This window comes from Hemicordylus capensis, chromosome 4, assembly GCF_027244095.1.
Source record: "Hemicordylus capensis ecotype Gifberg chromosome 4, rHemCap1.1.pri, whole genome shotgun sequence".
Taxonomy (NCBI): domain Eukaryota; kingdom Metazoa; phylum Chordata; class Lepidosauria; order Squamata; family Cordylidae; genus Hemicordylus; species Hemicordylus capensis.
In genome coordinates, this window is record NC_069660.1 from 49547281 (window position 1) to 49568164 (window position 20884).

A 20884-nucleotide genomic window follows, 5' to 3' on the forward strand; every position below is an offset into this window, starting at 1 on the left:
CTCTCCCTGCTAAATAAAGAGAATCACCATGGTAAAAGGTGCCTCTTTGCCCAGTTAGCAGGAGTTAACTTCTCTATTTAGCATAAAGAAGACGTAGGGGAGATGACAAGACATCTTCAAATATATGTCACATAGAAGAAGCTAACTTGTTCTCTCTTGTACCTGAGGGCAAGACTAGAACCAATGGGTTGAAATTGCAAAAAAGCAGACTTAGACTAGACATTGGGAAGAACTTCCTGGGGACATAAGAAGCTGCCTTATAATGAGCCAGACCATTGGTTCACCTAGCTTAGTGATGTCTACACTGATTGGCAGAAGCTTCTCCAAGGTTCTAGGCAGGAATCTTTCCCATCCCTACCTGGAGATGCTGCCAGGGATTGAACCTGGGACCTTCTGCATGCCAAGCAGATGTTCTACCACTGAGCTACGGCTCCGTTCCTAACTTTAAGAGCTGTGGAACTGTCAGGAACCAATCTAAACTCTGACCCAGAGGAGACCCAATCAGAGGAGGAACGCACCTCAACAGAGAAACCTCCTAGACTCATCAGACCCTGAACAACCAGAGCTTGTCCCCTCTCCCTTCAGTTGGCCCCTTGGATTAATTCTGGGGATACAGTGCCCCTTAGAAGGGCTCCTGTCCTATCCCTAGAACCCCCTCCATTGTTCCTGGAGCCCTAGGAGTAGATGTGACACTATGCCAGGGCTGCACTTCAGCTCTGGAGTGCTTGCTTGGGGCCTCCCTTCCATTGGGTCTATTTGAGAGGAGGGGAATCCCGCTCAGGTGCTTGTTTTGGATCAGGGCTGGCCTGAGATCCAAGAAGGGGCAGGACTCCTGGCTACTATATAACACCTCCGTTGGGTGCTAGCTTTTGCTCAGTCAACAGCTCTTTCCTTGTGTGCTGCCTTTCTAGACCCAGGTGCAGACATTGACAATGAAAAAAGTCTGCCTCATGCAAAGATAAACTCCCCTTCGCTGGAGGCTTTCAAACAGGGGCTGGATAGCCATCTGTAGCAGTTTCCTGCACTGAGCAGAGGGTTGGACAAAAAGACCAAGGTCCATTCCACCTCTGAAGGTCTGACTGAAGGTTTCAAAAGTGATAACTGGCACCTTGTATTGGACCTGGAAGCAAATAAGGAGGAGCAGTGCAGCTGATCTTAGTATTATATGGTCAAAAGACTATGTTCCCATTAGCAGCCTTGCCACTGTATTTTTCACTCACTGAAGCTTCCAGCACACCCCACATGGAGTGTGTTATATTAATTTAATCTTGAAGTGGCCAAGGCATCTATAACCGGCAAGATCAGCTTTCCTAGAAAAAGGTCACAGTCAATGCACCAGATGAAGCTTAGCAAAAGCACTCCTGGCCACAGCTGCCACCTGTCTATCTGGGAGCAAAGCTGCATCCAGGAGCACTCCCAAACTGGGGATCTGTTCATTCAGTAGGACCACAACCCCATCCAAAACAGGCTGAACACCTCTATCCAAATCTGTTTTATCTCCTATTTTTGGTACTTCTATTTTGTTTGGAATAGGGTTTAGTAGGCTAGCTTACATTCAGTCCTTCACTTAATTCAGACAAAGGTTCAGAATGTCCACTGTTAGATGATTTGGCACAATCCCTGCTATTATAGGCATAGGCACCTGGACTAACATACATGGTATTGACTGCCTCGGGAGCAAAACTGGAAAACATGAGGACTAACCTTAATACAAACCTATGTATGGACAGAATGCCCCAGTAGGTTGCTTTGAGTGTGCTTGTAAAGCAGTAATATGAACACTCTGTTATAAGAATAAAACCACAAGTGAGAAGGCCACCACAAAGAACCACAAAAGCTGAACTGGAGTTTGAGCTCGTGATGAAGTGCTCAGATGACTCAATTGCCACAAACATGCTTGGATTCAGGCTGTAGACCTGGACTGATTAGGAAAAAGACAGCCTTGCAGATGCCTAGAAGTAGTGCAAATGACCTTGCTGGCCTTAGCCAAAGCACACAGCTAGTTTAAAACTATACATAAATAAACCAATTTTCACAAACACACAGAAGCTAATTATTGACCACAAGATGTTCAATTATTCTTTAATAATAATAATAATAATAATAATAATAATAATAATAATAAGAGACAGGATATTTTGCTGATTCACATTTACAAACATATTGGCAAAAAGAAAACAATCCAGTGTAATTTGTAGCCTATTTTACAGCCTGGGGGCAGGGGGCGGGGAGCATTAATATAAAATTATCTGTCTATGCTTGAACTACATCTAAGTGCCAGGGGTTTTTTAATTATTACCCACCATGTAGTTGGCTGCAGTTTTTGAACTTGAGAATGGTGTATACACAGAGGACATCTTGAAACAGGTTAGAAAAGATTTGATTTGATTTTTTTTAATAGAAAGAAGGGCAATAAACACAACACTGTGAATATTGCTCAGCATTTCCCATTTTAAAAGGAAATATTTTTAGAACATGAAGGTAACCCCATTGTTTAGCCACAAACATATGTCCATAGATAGCTGCATGGATATGAACTCTGTGTTAAATAGAAGAAACTATATTTTCTTTAGGTTTGAAATAGAAGTAGGGGACTCTTGTTCTGCCAGGCCTGAAAAATGCCAAAAGTAGATCTCAGACTCAATGTTTTAACACTTGAGTCGATGCATGTTTACTCACAAGTAAGTCCCATGAAGTTCAATGGGACTTACTTCCAAATGTTTGTAAAGAACTGCAGTCCTAATAATCTGGCACAAGCATTAAGGTCCCATTTAACATCCAGTGAGCACTGGCAAAATCCTGGCAGAGGAGCCTGTCTGAATAGCACCCATTTCCTCAACTCAGGCTGATCTACTTCATAAAATGCAACTGTCCAAAGAGAGAGAACAGAACACTTTATACACATCACAGTGATCACCTGAATTCTGGGTCAGCTCAGACCCGAACTATACGTTTGGGCATATATGTAGGTACCATCTATCTGCCTCTCTCTAGTATTGTTTAATTAAAATAAACTAGGGAGGGGCCTGAATCGCGATTTGTGCACAGATTCAAAGCTCAGCCGGGGCACCTTTAAAAGTGAGGAAAGCAGGTCAATACCTGCTCCTCCTCTGCTTGCCACAGTTTTTTACTGCTGCAGTGCACTCCTCAGCACCTCTCATGCAGTGACAGCACACACATGGCCTCCGCGCATGCGTGGCTGCCATGTGCGTGCTGCCACTACACAAAGGATGCTGGCGGGAGTGCCACTGCAGCAGAAAGCTGCGGCAAATGGCTCCTCTCACTTTGAAAGGTGCCCTGGCTGAGCTTCAAATCTGTGCACAAATCTCGATTCGTGCCCATCCCTAAAATAAACTGCTATGTAGCGTCATATCACATTACTGTTTTCTCACGCTCTGTAAATGGCAGTCAATGAAGTGGTATGAAGGTGGGGTGGGGAAAACCTCATATAGTGAATCATGTCACCCCTTCCCCCCAACAACCATATGTTACTGGGAAGATATGCATCTCCATGCAATGTGTAATCTGGGTCTCTAATGATGGCCTTGCTTGAATCCTGAAATCAGTATTTTCAAATGATCAAGTTCAGATGTTTAAATAATTGACAATTAAATTGAAAATAAACTAAATTTAAAAAGACAGCTGGGAAAAGGCACACCAAAGGTAAAGACTGACAGAGGCTTTGACATTGTCATATAAACTAAGTTAAAGGAACTGACTTTTCAGTAAAACTGGCTCCAACAGAGAAAACAGCAGCAAATTTGATTCCACATAACGAAATACAAGAGCCTTTTAGTCCTAGTAAGAGCGACAACCAAAGGGAAGCATGCATTCCTCTACCCATTAAGATCACATCAGCCACTAGAAGTACTCATTCCTCCCTAAGACTCATCACATTCCTACTGGCAAAGGAAATGCTCCAAGCCTGACTCCATCTTCTTAAAGGATTCCTCCATGGTACATTACCATCAGCCAGCCTCTTTCCAAACAGCTCAAGCCTGCTTCTGTTCAGAGGCTTGTTCACTGAACAATTGACAATCACTTCCAAAATGACACAGAGGAAAGAATACAGAAGGCTCCAGTTTTAGGGATGTGCCAGTAATGTGAGAATAGAAAAGAACAATGGTTCTGAGTCAAATGTTTTCTGCTTTTTAAATCAGTATGGGTCCCACTGACTGAAGTGAAAAGGGCAAAGTGGTCAGAGGACTGAAATCTTGCTGGGGAAAGGCCAACTTCATTGGTAAGAGTGTAACAGAGTCCAGAATTATGCAGTAATTCATCTGCAACTGCTCTTGTTGCTTAGCATCCTTTTGCCCGTCTGTCTAGAGATTAGTCCTGTGTTTTTCAAACGAGAAGAACTCTCCGAGAGCTAAATTCATGCTACATGGGGGAGATCCACAATCATATCTCCTGATGTCTTTTTCTTGGGTTAAAAGAAGCTGTTGTAGTGTGTGAGATTTGGATTAGGGCCATTGCTCTGGCCAGAGGTTAACTGCGGTGGGTGGGGGAGAAGACAGGTGCAACACTGTAACTTATCTTCTCCCTCCTGCACAGTCAGTTAGTGAAGAGTGATGGGATACAGCACAAGGGGGAAAGGGTTAACCTTTCTGAGCGCCGTGGACTCCAGCCAAATCGCCCCCACTGCTTATTTTAAACAAAGAAAAGAGTGTTAGAAGACCTAATCACAGATCTCTCATATCACATCCAGTTTGGTCATGAGTAAGCCTGAGTGGCAAACAGAACAAAAAAGGCAATGCTGAGATCAGTGGGAGCCTTTGGGCTGCTGGTGCTTGCTCCCAACAGCTTCACAGCAACTTGATACCTGATTTCAGTCTATGCTGAAGCAAGGAGAAGAAAGGCAACAGGAATCATGACAACTGCAGTTTACCATAGAGGGAACATTTCACTGTGGGGGAACCCTAACTACAATCTATTTACATTGATGTGACACAGCAGTTACTCAGAGAGATGCAAGAATTTATGTGGCTTGAGTGATCTAGCTCAGATGATGAAATAACACATTAGTTTGAGATGTAATACAGAACAGTACCATAAGGCAGGAGAGGGAAGAGATAGGCAGTGTCACTTCCAAAATGCTTTGCTCTTCCCTGAATTCTAGCCTGTGGCTGTTTTTACTGTAGAACAGCATTGTTAAGTAGTCTGTTCATGGCCTTCAAAAGAGCCTGCCCCTTTTAATCTGAACTGGGTAGTAAAAGTACCCCAGGCATGAAGAAAGCCAACCTGGATTGCAAGCCATATCTCATCCAGTGCTATTAAACCCAGCCTTTGGTGAAAGAGGTATTTTTTAAGGTAGAAAAGGCAGGTGGAAGCTGTTGGAGAAAAACACAGCCATCAATACTAATGACAGAGATGGCTTGGTGGGTTTTGCTCTAAGGCAGGATGAGCACTATAGCAACCTGAGACAGCAACCCTTTACCTGCTGGGTGTGACGCACCACTAGTGGAAGTGCCCAGTCTTCAAAGTAATGGAAGCTAAGTATCTGAACAGAAGTTGTTCCAATAAATCATCCCATTTTTAATGCACAGTGGATTCCCAGTATAGTGTAAAATAACTCAACAGTGGTGTTTTACTGTGCTGGCGCTGTCTACCTCTGGCATATTGACTTCCCAGGAAGAAACTATTCCAGGGTTTGGGGAGTGCCCTCAGAGAACAGCCTGGGATTTGACTCCCTGACACCTCAAGACCCTTTCTGCTATGATCACTGACTTCCAATATCATGAGGCTTTTTTGGACTCATCGACAATGGATAAGAAACAGCTGTTAAAGCAACACTCCTAGGAGCCTGGAGACTGTAGAGGGAAAGATCCAAGGCTCAGATAAACTAATATTGGCAAGAGTTCCTTGCTCCCTTCATACTATCTTCCTTGAAGCCAGTTCTTCACACCACTCCTTTGATAAAACTGGTGTCCAAGTGCACAATTAGCATGCGCAGGAAGGACATTTCTTTGCGGGTGTTTTCAAAGATGACTCTAGGGTCGTCAGATTGGCATCGCAAACAGTTTGGGGCCATCACCATGGCCAGGTTGTTCACGTCCATCTTCGTTTTGCCCACATTAGTTGGCTGAGCAAATATCTGTGAAATAAAGAGAGATACAGCCCAAATAAAGGCAGAAAACACAATATAATCAAATATAGTCTCTCTAGTCCTCCAAAGAACTACCACTTTAACTGGATCGAGCAGACTGAATGTTAAGAAATAACTTAAAATAGGACAGCATCTAATAGATGCTAGAAGAAAAGTAAACTGAAACTGTCAAAGTCAATTGAAAAGTTGACTGAGCAGCACCATAAGGAGTGGAATAAGAGGCCCTGGAGTGGATCTACCATGTGGGTTATTTTTGCTGCTTCATTTATTCAAAATGTTTTATATCCTATCTTTCTCAACAAGACACTAGGTGGCTAGACTGCATCAGACTGATTCCTAATTCCCAAAATTGTGTATCAACATACCTGTAAAAAGTGGATGAGGTAACACAAGACCAATTTGTTAAGCTCTGGTAGGAGTTCCACCACTGACACAGCAGCATCAGGATTCTCATAGTTGCTGATACACTCTTTGTAGAACTGCTGTGGGATGACAGGCTCCTCCAGCTCCCGGTACCACAGCTTCAACAGAGAAGCTACAAGGACAGACAGAGAAAGAGAGGCACTTTCAACACAGAAATATACCAGATAGTCTCTCCAGGTTGGAGAGTCTCTGCGCTGCCAGAGTAGAGTTTGAGAAAGAGACCTGTCATTATCGCTATTCCAAAGTGGACTTCTTACACAATAAAGACATACCTCCTCCTCCTCCTCCTCCTAGTCCTATACCAGACAATCTCTAGGAGGAAAGATAGCACTCCCTAATTCTACTACTTCAGACCTTTGGGAATTACAGGGCTCAAACTCTGAAGGGAAATGGTTTAGGGCAGCCAATGGTTTCAGGGTCAGGTAATATGAGCAAAGAGATAGGGAAACACAAGGCAAGTACATATTAATCCAGCAGATAACTAAATCGGAACTCTCTGTCTCTTTTCTCCCTGTCTGTTCTATTCACAACTCCTCCCAGGACACTATTATGTGGTTTCTCCATACCTGGAATATTAGGATCACTTAGGTTGTTGGGAATCTTCCATTGATCCACTTGTAGTTTTAGTGCATTGACTTCATCAATGTCTCCAGGAATTCTGAAAGCAGATGCAGAGAGCCTGCAATGAACTCCAATTGTACAGAGGAGGGAATTCACATAGTCCCGGAACCAGAAGGTCAAACAAGACTACAAAAATTAGCTGGAGCCCCTCTGAGAGATATACACTTGTTTGATAAGAAAGTAATATACATTATCAAATTAATTTTCCAACAGTTTTTGCTGAAATAAAGTTCTTGATCATACTGGTACAATACAAATGGTGGTGTTATTATTCTGGTAATAGATTTCTCAGTCAGCAGTAGTCCAAGTTCGCGGATACATACTGCAAAGAAACTTACTGCTCACAACAATGACACGGACTTTAAAATTGAATAATTCAAGTTCTGAATGTGAATAGTTTAAACTTATCACACACAACACAACACAACTATTTTAACCTGCTTAATTTAACAGATGTGACACAGAACTTGCTTTACAACTTGCGTCCCATGGGCCCTGTCCCATTTTTTGTAGTGACTGTCCTCTAAATGTTGGATATAGTACCTTGCCCAGAGCAGTTTACAAAAACAGAACAATAATGGGATTTTTATATTTTCCCCAGTGCATTACTACCATTCTTTACCTCCTCACAGAGGCAGGTGATAAAATCCTTATAATGTCTATTACGTGAGGGGAAAGAGAAAGGGCAGGGGAAGCTGTAGGAACAAATGGTAGTACCCACATGTTTCCTGCAGTTTCTTTTTTCCATCCTAGATGGCTCTATGGAGGCAATGGCTAAAAGGCCTTTCACTTACATGATGATGTACTAGGAAAGAGGGAGAGGAAACTGCAAACAACAACAACATCATGCAGGCAACACTGTTGAAGTGTCTTCTGCAATTTCCCTTCTCATCTAGAACATAGATTTGTCCAGTACGGAGATTTTAGTCCCAGCTGGCTTGCTGAAGGTACTTTGAACCTTACAGAAGAAGCTAAATGCTTTACATTCATTCTCAAAACTGTCCAGAGCTAACCAGAGCAATAATTCAACAGAAATGCTGCATTCTAAGAACTCTGGGGAGGTAACCATTTCCACAAGCAATGTTTGCATTCTGTAAATACAATGGAGGAAGTCCTAATTATGTTGCTATGTGCCAAAGAATCAATGCCTCTTCTTACTTAAGAACCATATCAAGTTGGAAGAATTAACATTAAGCCACAGGAACACTGCTGGGATGCAAAGATAATCTGAAAGACACAACTGGGTTATTGTCTTTTCATGGCTGAAGTGGGGACGGTAGCTATTTCCCTCTCTGTCTTTCAGGACCAATGGCTGATCTCTGGGCTACTCCACAGGTAATAGCTAGTGAAACTTCAGAAAACAATCTCTAAATTGGGAGAAATAATGGGTATACTCTTGAGGCTGTTTCTCTTCAGTATCAATCTACTCTGGAGCAAGTTCATAAACACTGGCACAGGGCAACTTATTTGGAAGCAACTGACATGATATGTGAATTCCCATAAGCTTTATAAACCGTTCACTGTGGTATAAATGCTACCTTCTCTACTGAAACTGTTTCTATAAATGAAGTTTGAGAAGATACAGTTCCATTTCAGCTCAAATCAGAAATCTCATGTGTGTCCAACTACAGGTCATCAGTACAGTGTTGAGAGACCTAATAATGAATAATTTAAGTAGCTCCAGTAAGCCAAGCTCACCTGAATATTCCTTCAGTTTGTTCTCCCCCCAGTTCCAGGACTTGCTGAGACAGCTGTGTCTGTACCCAAGGTAGCTTGTTATTGGGATACATGTCCTGCTGCCGTAACATGATTTCCTCCAGAGAGCTGCCAAACAACGAAGGGGTCACAATGGCATTCTTGGCATGTGCTATCTCCTCAATTGTAGGTTTCCGGAGGCCCTAAAAGCAAGAAAAAAACAATACACTTGCAAAAAAATATTATGAAAGATTGGGAAGAGTAGACACAGTATGTGGGTCACCAAGTATATGGAATGTTCCCAGGTACCCTCTGTGAGGGAAAAGCATTTTGTATCTACTCTGAGGTGGGATAGTGGGGTGCTCTGAAGAAAAATTGGATGATGCTAAAAGGAGGGGAATATACAGAAATCAACAGATCAGTGTCTATATTTCAAGAAGGCTTAATAACTTTATATTTTATCTCCTTGATTTTTCTTTTTTAGTAATTAGCTAGAATCCAAGAGCCAAAACAAAAACCATATCATATGTCAGGAGGCGTGTATATGTAGGCTGGCAGTAAACTTCAGTAGTCCAGAGACTACCATATTGTGGGCGGTATACAAATATAAGAGAGAGAGAGAGAGAGAGAGAGAGAGAGAGAGAGAGAGAGAGAGAGAGAGACTCCTGATCCAAGCTTCTTTGGGTTCAGCCTCCATGGAAACAGATATTGAGAGACACAGGCAGGCAAAGATTCCAGGCAACATTTTGTTGAGAACTGACACTATCACATTTATTTATTATTTATTATTTATTAATTACATTTATAAACCGCCCCATCCAGAGGCTCTGGGAGGTGTACAACAACTTTTAAAAAGACATAAAACCCACAATTAAAACAATGCTAAAAACAATATAAAAACAATTCAAAAATGATTAGAACTATTTAAATCCAATTAAGATACTTTTAAAAACAACACTTTATAAGCCTTGGAAGGCCAGGCCAAATAAATAGGTTTTTAGGGCTCTCTTAAAGGCCAACAGCGAGCCTAAACTGTGGATATCTGCCGGGAGTGCATTCCATAGACCAGGAGCAGCTGCAGAAAAGGCCCGGTTCCAAGTCGCCACCAGACATACCGGTGGCGACTGGAGACGGATCTCTCCAGATGACCTCAACGAGCGATGGGGATCATATTGAAGAAGGCGCTCTCTAAGGTAACCCAGACCCAAGCCGTTCAGGGCTTTAAAGGTAATAACCAGCACTTTGTATTTCGCCCGGAAACATATCGGTAGCCAGTGCAGCTGTTTTAAGACAGGCATAATATGGTCTCTCCAGGTTACCCCAGAGACCAATCTGGCTGCTGCATTTTGAACTAACTGAAGTTTCCAAACTATGTACAAAGGCAGCCCCACATAGAGCGCATTGCAGTAGTCAAGCTTGGAGGTTAGATTGCCATCAAATGGCAATGTCAATAAAAAAGGTGAAAATAATGTAAAAGGGATGGCAGGAGGATTCATGTTTAAATATTTTAAACAGTGAGACATGGAACACTGAAGTTGACGTATGTATGTCAAAACGTCTGTTCTTTATTTGTAGTTTTTAATTTTCTTTTTCTCTACACATCAAAAAGTTCTGGAGAGGAGAATTTTATTTATGTATTTATTCGATTTCTATACCGCTCTTCCAAAAATGGCTCAGGGTGGTTTACACAGAGAAATCCTTACCCATAAAAGCCTTGGGCGTGCGTCCGTGCCGCCCGTGTCTTTTTCGCCCGATCTGGGCATGCGCTCCGCGCATGCCCAGATCGGGCGAAAAAGATACGGCCACCCAGAGACGGGCGGCCATGTTGGACCAGGCGGTGGCCGCGACGGAGCGACTGGCTCCGATGGCGGCCGCCGCCGTTACGGCGAGAGGGCCGGGAGGAGCAGAAGCGGCGGGCCAAGGAGAAGCGGCCGCCGCCAACGGCAGGAGGAGAGTGTGGCCGAGGCGGCGGCGGAGCCGCGGCCTCGGCCAAAGGTAGTTGTGGCCGCGGTGGGGCGACTGGCCCCGTTGGCGGCGGCTGCGACGCCACCGAGAGTGCGGGTGAGGCGGTGGCGGGGCGACTAGCCCCGATGGCGGCCGCGGCCTCAGCAAGAGGTGGCAGTAGCTGCCGTGGCCGAACAGGAAAGGACTGGGCCCGCTTGCGGCCGCACTTGGGGGGCGGGGCCGTAAATAAATCTCTTTTCCCCTTAAGGCTAGCGCCCATTATTACAACGGGCTAAAAATTACTAGTAATAAATAAATAAGATGGATCCCTGACCCCAAAGGGCTCACAATCTAAAAAGAAACACAAGATAGACACCAGCAACAGTCACTGGAGGTACTGTGCTGGTGGTGGACAGGGCCAGTTACTCTCCCCCTGCTAAATAAAGAGAATCACCACGTTAAAAGGTGACTCTTTGCCAAGTCAGCAGGGGTCATTTGGTGTAGATCCATTATACGTATTGTGCTGCCAGTTTATCAACGGATTCACATTAGCCAGATAGATGAGAGCATGGCAATTTCCTCACCTTTTTGCCTCCTGTGACTGCAACTTTTTTCAGTTTCCGATAACAGTATCTGGCATAAGTGCTGATTGGCAGACCTAGAAGACAGAAACAAATGCATTGGGTAGTCTTAGAGCAGCACTGGAGAATTTTAAAGAAGAGAAAATGCCCCCCAGAGTACATTTTTGTGTGTGTATTCTCCCTAATTGGGACTCTCAAACTTATTCCTCAAGATAAATGATTGCTATCCAAGCTTATTCCTCAAGATAAATGATTGCTATAGATCTGTTTTATTGTGCAATAAAAGTGCACTTCTTCTTGTGGCAGATCCAGACTTTTCCCACAAGAAATCACTCCTGTTCTAGGCTTACTTTTTTTTCTCCAACACTGAAAATAGTTTCCCTCGAGGCTGTCATATCTACTGCAGCTTGGAGTGCTGTGAGAAATGTAGCTGCACTGGTGATAAGCAGCACACAATGTGCAAGCAGCACTCTGGCTGCTACCCAAGACCATAAGTCATTTGTTTTTCCAAAACAAGGACATTGTGGAACTGGAAAAGGTACAGAAGAGGGCAACCAAGATGATCAGGGGCCTAGAGCACCTTTCATATGAGGCTAGGCTACAACACCTGGGGCTATTTAGTTTAGAAAAAAGATGACTGTGGGGAGACATGATAGAGGTCTATAAAATCATGCATGGTGTGGAGAAAGTGGATAGAGAGAAATTCTTCTCCTTCTCCCATAACACTAGAACCTCTGAATACCAGTTGCAGGGGAGTAACAGCAGGAGAGAGGACATGCCCTCAACTCCAGTCTGTAAGCTTCCAGCGGCATCTGGTGGGCCACTGTGTGAAACAGGATGCTGGACTAGATGGGTCTTGGGCCTGATCCAGCAGGGCTGTTCTTAAACCCACCTTGCTGCAACCACTTAAAACCCATGCCTCTGCCCAGTTTCCAGTAGTCCCCTTCCCCCACCCAGACCACACCCCTGCAGAGGGTCTCTCGTTCCCCGGGAACAGCTTTCTGAGGAGCTCAGGGAGTTGCGAAGAGTGGAAGGGGAAAATGGCTTGTGAGTGCCACTTTGGATGCTACACACTTGCTCCAAATGTCTAGGCTATTTTGTGAAATTTTAATTTTTACAACATTTTCTTTAGAAGCTGAAATGTTCCTCATTGTACCACAGCACAGGAGTACTTACATAGCCTTCTACAAAAGGGAAAAACTACAGTGAATAGAAGCAAAGTAAACTTCCCCCCCATGGTCATCTTCTATATTGTGCATTTTTTTAAAAAAAAAAAGTTCGTTCTGGATGAAGCCAATTTTCTAGATCCTTGCCAGTTGAGTTTCAGGTCACAGCAAGGCACAGAAATAGGACTGGTTGCTCCAGCTGTTAACTTGTATTGTGACCTTGACAAGGGTAGCGCCCCTCTCTTGGTCCTTTTAGATCTTTCAGCAGCTTTCGATACCATCAACGATGGTATCCTTCTGGAGCGCCTGTGCGGGTTGGGTATTGAGGGCACTGTTTTGAAGAGGTTCCATTCCTGCCTTAGTGGGTGCTTTCAGTCAGTGTGCATTGGTGGCAAGCGCTCTGCCTTGTGACCACTCCTTTATGGTTGCCTCAGGGCTCAGTTCTCGCACCCATTCTTTTTAACATCTACATGAAACCACTGGGACAGGTAATCTGCTGGTTTGGGGTGAGATTCCATCAATATGTCGACAATACTCAGCTGTATATTGCCACCCAGGGCCACACCAGGGTTTCTGTGCTTTCCCAGTGTCTGGAGGCTGTTAGGGTCTGGATTGGCCAAAACAAGCTCAGACCTAACCCCACCAAGACTGAGTTGCTTTTGCTTACTTCTCAACCTGGCCAATTGCCAAATTTGAGTCTTTCTCTGGATGGGGTTGCGCTGCCCCTGAAGGAGGTGGTCTGCAACTTGGGGGTCTTCTTGAACTCACGGCTCCTGCCTGAGCAGCAGGTGGAGGCTGTGGCCTGAGGTGCCTTTGCCCAGCTTTGGCTGGTCCACCAGTTGCGGCCCTATCTTGACCGGCAGGCCCTGGCAATGGTAACTCATGCCCTCGTCATCTCTCGTTTGGATTACTATAATGCGCTGTACCTGGGGTTGCCTTTGTAGACAACCCGGAAGCTTCAGTTGGTCCAGAATGCGGCAGCCCACCTGCTTATGTTTGTTTGTTTGTTTGATTTCTATACCACCCTTCCAAAAATGGCTCAGGGCAGTTTACACAGAGAAATAATAAATAATAAGATGGATCCCTGTTCCCAAAGGACTCACAATCTAAAAACATCAGATAGACACCAGCAACAGTCACTGGAGGTACTGTGCTGGGGATGGAGAGGGCCAGTTACTCTCCCCCTGCTAAATAAAGAGAATCACCACGTTAAAAGGTGCCTCTTTGCCAAGTTAGCAGGGGATTATGGGTGCTAGAAGATATGATAGTGTGACACTTCTCTTGCGGTGCTGCACTGGTTACCTATTTGCTTCTGGGTCCAATTCAAAGTGCTGGTTCTCACCTTTGAAACCCTTCAGGGCTTAGCACCTGTTTACCTTCAGGACCGCCTCTCCCGGCCAGTCCTGTTCCATCCTGTGAGATCTTCTCAGGTTGCCCTTCTTTCAGTCCCTGGTCTAAGAGAGGTCCATAGTACTAGGGCCCATGGAAGGGCTTTCTCTGTTGCTGCCCCCCTCCTCTGGAACTCTCTTTACCCCCCAAATTTGGTCTGCCTCCTCCCTTTCAGATTTTAAATCCTTATTGAAGACATTTCTTTTCCGCCAGGCATATGCCCTTTAAGTGTTATGTTTTTTTAATTAAAAAAAAAAAACTCTTGGATGCTGTTATTGCCATGTACACTGCTCTGAGTCTGTGGACTGGGCAGTATATTAAATCTTTTAATAAATAGATAGCTAGATAGATAGGCAGACAGATAGACAGACAGATTCTAAGCTGTGATCTTAGCTGTTGATTGTTAGCTGGGTGCTAAACTGTCACTACAAAACATTCTCTGGCACTAGAGCATACATTGTGCTCCTGTTAAAAACAAAAAGCAATACACGGATAGTTTTCCCCATATTCTGTGGTAACTAGTTTCTGACTAACTTAAGAAAGGCCATTGAGTTGCTACACATTGTCTGTTTGTGGGTGACAATGTTGAAGAAATCTTAAAATGACTGCAAGATTTTCATATAAGTCTTCACATGCGCAATTTCACTTCCTAGCACAAGAGCAAATTATTTATATGTTTTTAAAAGTATTTTAATTAGTTTTAAATGGTTTTTAATTGTTTCTGAATTGTTTTTATATTGTTTTTAGCATTGTGCTTTAAATTGTGTGTGTTTTTATATCTTTTTAAATCTGTTGTAGAGCCTTTGGATGGGGTGGTTTATAAATGTAACAAACAAACAAATGTATGGATCCATTTTTGTCCCCAAACACATATGCTTCACAATCCTACATAGGTACCGTTAGTAGAGGCGCTCTTACCCCCGGATCTTGGGGCTCTGGCCTGTGGCCTCCTAGATCCGGGGGGGGGGGGCCTCCAAAGGTTGGGGGGCTCCTGCATCTACTTCACGCTGTGCCTGCCGCACTGGGTGGCTCTAGCACAACCTTTACAAAACAAAACAAATCCGGTTGCTGTGCGGTGGCAGCACTAGCTGTGGGGAGAGGGCGGGGAGGGGAGAGTTCCACTTTAAGGAGACGTTTACCCGGAGGGGGTGGAGATGAGGTGCAGCGGTGGCGGTTGCAGGGAGGTGGGGGTGGCGAGGAAGGAAGAATTCCCCCTGTTACCGTCCAGGATGGGAGGCAGCGAGCTCCACCCAGCTGCGCTCCCTTCTCCCAACTGATGGCCTCTCACCTCTCTCCTCCAAGTGGAGGAAGGCTGCTCAGCAGAGAGGCAAGAGGTTGTCACTTGGGAGAAGGGAGCAGAGCTGGATGGAGCTCGTCGCCTCCCACCCTGGAGGGTAACAGGGAGAACTCTCCCCTCCTTGCCACCACCCTCTCTGCAGCTAGTGCTGCCGCTGCACAGCAGCATTTTTTAAAAACAGTGTGCAAAAGGGGGGTGGGACAAACCACCACCACCATTGTGGTGGGGAGGGTGGGCTATGAAGCCCTTCAGGTCCGGGCTCCCAAATGACCTGGGTGCGCCACTGACTGTCAGCTGGAAATGGCAACCCTCTAATTTCTTTGATTATTGTTCCAAGTAAAAAAACCAACAACCCTTAACTGTGCCTTCTTCCTTCCTGCTGCTATCTGAAATGGCATACAAGTGCCATTCAGTGCCGCAGGCCTGAATGAATCCTACTGCTAGCTGAATTTTGCTGTCTGAGGCTGAAGACTTTACTTCACTGATGGGATTTTAAAAAGAAAAATACTGAAGAGGAAAGGAACTGCCACACTTCCACCAGATATACATTCTCCCTGTGATATGCCCTCAGTTAAATTTATTTGTTTTTTGACAAGCCTGGGGTCCATATGATGAAGAATGTGATTCTGGGAGCAGAGAAAAAAGGAATGGTTGTCAGTCTCCCTCAGGAAACTATATTATTGGAGTGGGGATGTGCACGAACCAGCTTGGGTGCCCGCAGCCGAACCATTTCAGTGGGTGGGGAGTAGTTCCCTTAAGAAGCAGGTAAGCAGGTCCTTACTTGCTCTGCTTCCACCCTGCCACTCTTCCGGAGGCAGCGCTCACTCTGCCAAAGGCTGTGCATGGCTGCGGCGCTGTTCCCTGCAGCCTACAGACGGTGTCAGCATGCACATGGCCACCAGGCATGCACGGCAGCCATGTCTGTGCTGGCACCGCACACAGCCTGCAGGGAACAGTGTGCAGCCTTTGGTAGAGTGAGCGCCGCACCCAGAAAATCAGCAGGGTGGAAGCAGAGCAGGTAAGCTTACCTGCTTCTTAAGGGAACTGCTCCCCACCACACCTGAAGCTGCCTTAGCCCACTCAGGCACATCCCTTCTTTGGAGTTTTTTGGGACTCACTGGTTCTGGTATCATGTTACTAGTGAGAACCCTTACTAATCTTACTAGCAACACAATCAATCCATGCTGAAAATCAGTGCTTCTTCAATCCCCAAATTACTTTACCAATTAATTCATTTATTTTGGGGTTGTACTGACATTATGGATGGTGTGGGTGAAGCACCAATAACACCCTAAAGCAGAGGCCAGCTCCAAGGCAGAGGTAGCCATTCCTGTGAAGAGACCTGCTTCAGGCAGCAGATTTTGGGGCACCATTATTTGGTATACTGCTTGGCACCAATTATTTAATTGCTATACTTTTACTATCACTGGAACAACACTGTGATGTTCTGACTAAGTCACCAAAACTTTCTTAGGTATCTGTCTACAAAAGTTAGATATATTTTTGAGATGAACTAGGTGAGTAGAAACCAGCACAAGACGGAATGAACCAATGTCACATGCTGAAGTACTAAGTTCAGTGCCTGGGCAATTAATTCAAACAAGCAATACTGGCCCAGGTGGAAAAACAACCCATGGCAGGACCTAGACTAAGTCAGTCATGAATAAATCCCATTGACAGTAATGGTACTTTAGGTAGTCGTGACTAATTTGTCTCATACGTTTCATTACTAGCTTAGTTCTGGTTCTTAGTTCTTAGAGTACCCAGAATGTTGGGGGCAATATGCTAAAATCATTGTAAACTGCTTAGAGAGCTCCGGCTATAGAGCGGTATATAAATGTAAGTGCTATTGCTATTGCTATTAGTTTGGATCCTGCCCCATGTATGGAGGGAATCTGAGGTAGGTTGGAACACAGTGACATATGAGTTCTAAAGTTTCTGTGAATTGTTTGAGCAGATTTCAGCTCCTTTAAAATAAAATGAGAGATCCAGTGAGAAAAGGAGATCCGTTATTGCTAAGTAAGGTGGCAGTGCAGCTCTTCCTGTCTGCACTTAATTCCAGTTACTTAAAAAAAAAAGTTATCAGCTATCAGAGACTTGTTTCAAAACTGCCAGACTACAAAGAGAGGAGAAAAGAAGCCTATCTGCCATAAACACAGAGGAGAAATATGGCCAGATTAATGTTTCTGTTGGACTTCCCAGCTACTGGGAGTCAATGATTAACTAATCTTACCTGGATGGAAGATTCAGCTTGCTCTACATAAGTGAGGCTGCAATCCTGCGCACATGTATTTGGAAATAAGTTCTACTGAAATCAGTGGGACTTATTCCCAAATAAATGTGATTAAGATGGGCTGCAAGCCATTAATTACTGCTCTAACAAGCAGTGTGCAAAATTTTTTACCAGCAGCACTTTTTGTATGACCCTCCATTCCTAAACTGCTGATATCTGCACAAGCCCTGGATTTGATATTTCTACAATAAAGCACACAGAGGTACCTCTGCAACTAGTTTGGAAGCCAATGGAACATCAAAACAGACACCTCTCGTTGGGCCTCCTCTTTATTAGCCCATCTCAAAATCCAATCATTTTACCTTCATCCTCTGTGTTTTGCTTCCTCTTTTTCCTGGATTTTGAATTCTTTTTGTTTTTCAGATCCAGAAGCTCCTTAATGCGCTGGGTAACTGAAAATCCAAAGCATTGTTGATTGAGTGATGGCAAAAACATCAAACGCTCACTGGCCTCTTCCACCCTTATACAATGAACCATGGAAGAAGACGGGTCTGTGTTTACTGAATTCACACATCACAAAATCAGCTCCGTAAGCCTTTCTGCTGAGATTATTTTGGTTTTTCCCCCATGACATGTCAAATGACTCCTTTTGTCAGCAAACATCATGACCAGTAACATGGGCTTGAGAGGTATTAGTACTGATACCTCTCAGATGAGTTCCAAAATTTCGAACATCCCCCCCCCCCCCAAATTATTAATTTGACAAAGGTTCAGGTGGAATGTTTACCACTCACAAAACTCTGAGACTTGTTAAGATTACAGCTCTTGTTAGGCATTATAAAACCAGGTGATGGGGATATAAGACGAGAACACAGTAAAAGTTTGCTCTCCAAATTGACTGATGGAGCCTTCGAGTTAATTCAGGAACATTCACAACATCCAGCTACTTGAAGATAATGCCCATTATACCTTCCCGAGCATTTAACTTGACATATAGAAAAAATTACTGAACTTTCTAACAGACTTCATTCAGCCTCTCAAAAGGTACATTCTGCCGAACAAAGCAGTATAAAAACAAATCTGGACATTTTGTCTGGGTGAGCCTCTTAGCTTTGATCTAAAGAGATGCAGCATGATGAGGACTTTGCTCTTTACCTATATCACTAGTAGGGATGTGCATGGAACTGTTTGGCGTTCCCGGTGTGCGTGTGCACATTGTACGACATGCACACGTGCACCAGGAACTTCCAGTCTGAGGAAGCAACAGGGCAGCAGGAGGTACACTGCTGCCTTGCCAAACCGTTTGAATATACAGCGCCAGTGGGAGAAATGTGGGGGGAGATGTAAGAGCACCCTCTTCCGCCCTTAAAGTTATCCACCCCCTGCTTCGGACCAGCAGGCGCTGGTTATGTGCACATCCCTAATCACTAGTATCAAAATGGACAGAGGCATGCTTTGTTCCTTTCCAATGCTGCTGCAGCACAAAGTGCTGCAGAGCATTTTTCTTAGCTGCTGCTCTGGCAGCAGTTAGAAAAGAACTGAGGAGGGAGGTGCTTGCCCCACTCCTTTAGGTGGGGAGACATCTTTTCAGAGGGAGGGTCAAATCCCAGTTTTCTGGCTCAAGTTCTAGGATGCTCTGAAGTTGCTCTGCAGAGATGCTGATCTCAATGGTGTGACTGCACAGAGACCAAGAAGAAAACAATATAACTTATTAAAATTTCTATAAACACTATGTTGCAGATAGGAGTTAATTATGCAACTGATTTTGCCCTAAACTAAGAAATGAAAGCAGATCCTAACCCTGATGAACAGGATCTCTACTTGTTCTGTATTTTCTCTTGAATCGCAATACATTTCACTCTCATTGAGTAAGAAAGCTCACACAAAAGGAGGCACTTACTGTTTTCATCATTGACCTGGTTGAGGTGACGATAGATGTACCCTTCCAAATAAGACTGGAACTTGGGTGATGGGGAGAAAAATGCCAGACTGATGGCCATGAGTTCCCAGCCCCATGCCAGACTTCGGTAGCCCATATTGTCTGTTGTTTGTCTAATTAGCTGAATATATAGCTCATCCCGTAAACCTTGAATGCTCCAGCACTTGGTGACAGTGATCAGAGCCACATGATCCCGATCCATCCGGGCTTGCCGATCACCCATGTAGATTTGTACGAGTTTAAATATTTCACAAGCTTCCTTTTTGATGGTGTGGTTGCTGGTTATGAGCATAGGCTTTTTGATAGAGCCGCCATTCCAGGAGAGCATGTTGGCAATAGACAGTCTTCGACGAAAGATACCCTGAGTATGCATATTTAGGTTTTTGGAAGCCCAGTCTGCCATGCTGCTTTGAGAAATTGGCTTTCGTATGGTATGGAAGGGAAACTGATATCCCATACTGGTGCCAGGCTGGTCACTGTTCTCTTGCTGGGAATCAGACTGTATTGTTCCAGACTGTAATGGAGAACAGAAAAGAAATGGATGTACAGCAACAACCACAATAGCAACACGGTGTCTCGGCTGCCAGTTCTTCAGAGAACAGCTAACAACAGAGCCCAAAGGGGCGGGGGGGGGGAGCTTTTATCTAACTTCCAACATCTATATTGCCAGCTTGGGAAACTAAAATATCTCCCATTTTATTCACCTAAAAATAATCCAGTACAATTCCCACTATCTGCACTTCTTGTCTTATTCTCTCTTGAACTCAACCTAAGTCCACCCTTTATGCTCCTTTCAAATACAATGGCAGGAGCTCCAGTCTTCCCTTCGGTATTGCCTTCCGTATGTATCTGTCTCTGAACTCAAGGGAGAAGGATGAAATCTACAAATTTCTATAAATAGTCATTCTATTTCCTCTGTTATGCTTCCAGTATAGTACAATAACCCCTGTGTGGCACAGCTCTGCCACAAAAGGAAAGCATGCAAGGGGTGTGTGTGAGAGAGAGAGAGAGAGAGAGAGAGTGTGTGTGCATATATGTGTGCAGGTAGATGGACAGCAGCATCAGGATTGGGTCCCAGTGCGGTCATGGAGAAGATGACAGAGTTCTTAGTATCTCAGTACACTGGAGGTTAAGACTGGGCTATGAGGAGCTCTCCAGAAGTAGAATTTTTCAGTATTGCCAGCTCATGCTAAAAATTATGAGCAACATTTATCTTTTCAAATATGTATGTTGGATAATTTCATTTGCTCTTTGGCATTTTCAATTATTACTGTGTGAGGATAAAGCTTAAAATATCCTAGGTTTATTAAAAATAACTGCATTTTAAATAATATTAAGAGATAGGGCTCTTTCAAAATCACTGATATTCTAGGTCTTAAAAAGAATGACAGTTGGACAGTAGCTTGAGTCAGAGGTGCAGCTAGGTAATTTTGGAGCCTGGACCTAATAGGCTAGCACGGTTCCCCCTCTGCAAGATAAGCATCCTCTCT

The 20884-nt window shown here is 44.2% G+C and overlaps 1 protein-coding gene and 1 non-coding gene across 9 annotated transcripts in view; both read right to left on the minus strand.

Annotated features, from left to right (window-relative positions):
* Positions 1-362: 362 nt before the first annotated feature.
* TRNAA-GGC (transfer RNA alanine (anticodon GGC)) lies at positions 363-431 on the minus strand. The gene has a single exon. It is a non-coding gene; the product is annotated as a tRNA-Ala (tRNA).
* Positions 432-2068: 1637 nt separating this feature from the next.
* Positions 2069-20884, minus strand: part of LOC128324039 (rho GTPase-activating protein 39-like) — a 126901-nt gene continuing 108085 nt past the window's right edge. For 7 of the 8 annotated variants that reach the window (XM_053248130.1, XM_053248133.1, XM_053248131.1 and 4 more), the window contains 7 exons: positions 19356-19908; positions 17818-17907; positions 11374-11447; positions 8849-9048; positions 7096-7187; positions 6472-6641; positions 2069-6094 (listed from right to left, as the gene is read on the minus strand). In XM_053248130.1, coding sequence (XP_053104105.1) covers positions 5900-6094; positions 6472-6641; positions 7096-7187; positions 8849-9048; positions 11374-11447; positions 17818-17907; positions 19356-19908 — 1374 coding nt within the window. In that variant the 3' untranslated portion in view covers positions 2069-5899. The remainder of the gene's footprint in view (positions 6095-6471; positions 6642-7095; positions 7188-8848; positions 9049-11373; positions 11448-17817; positions 17908-19355; positions 19909-20884) is intronic. The other variant, XM_053248137.1, reaches the window with a different exon arrangement.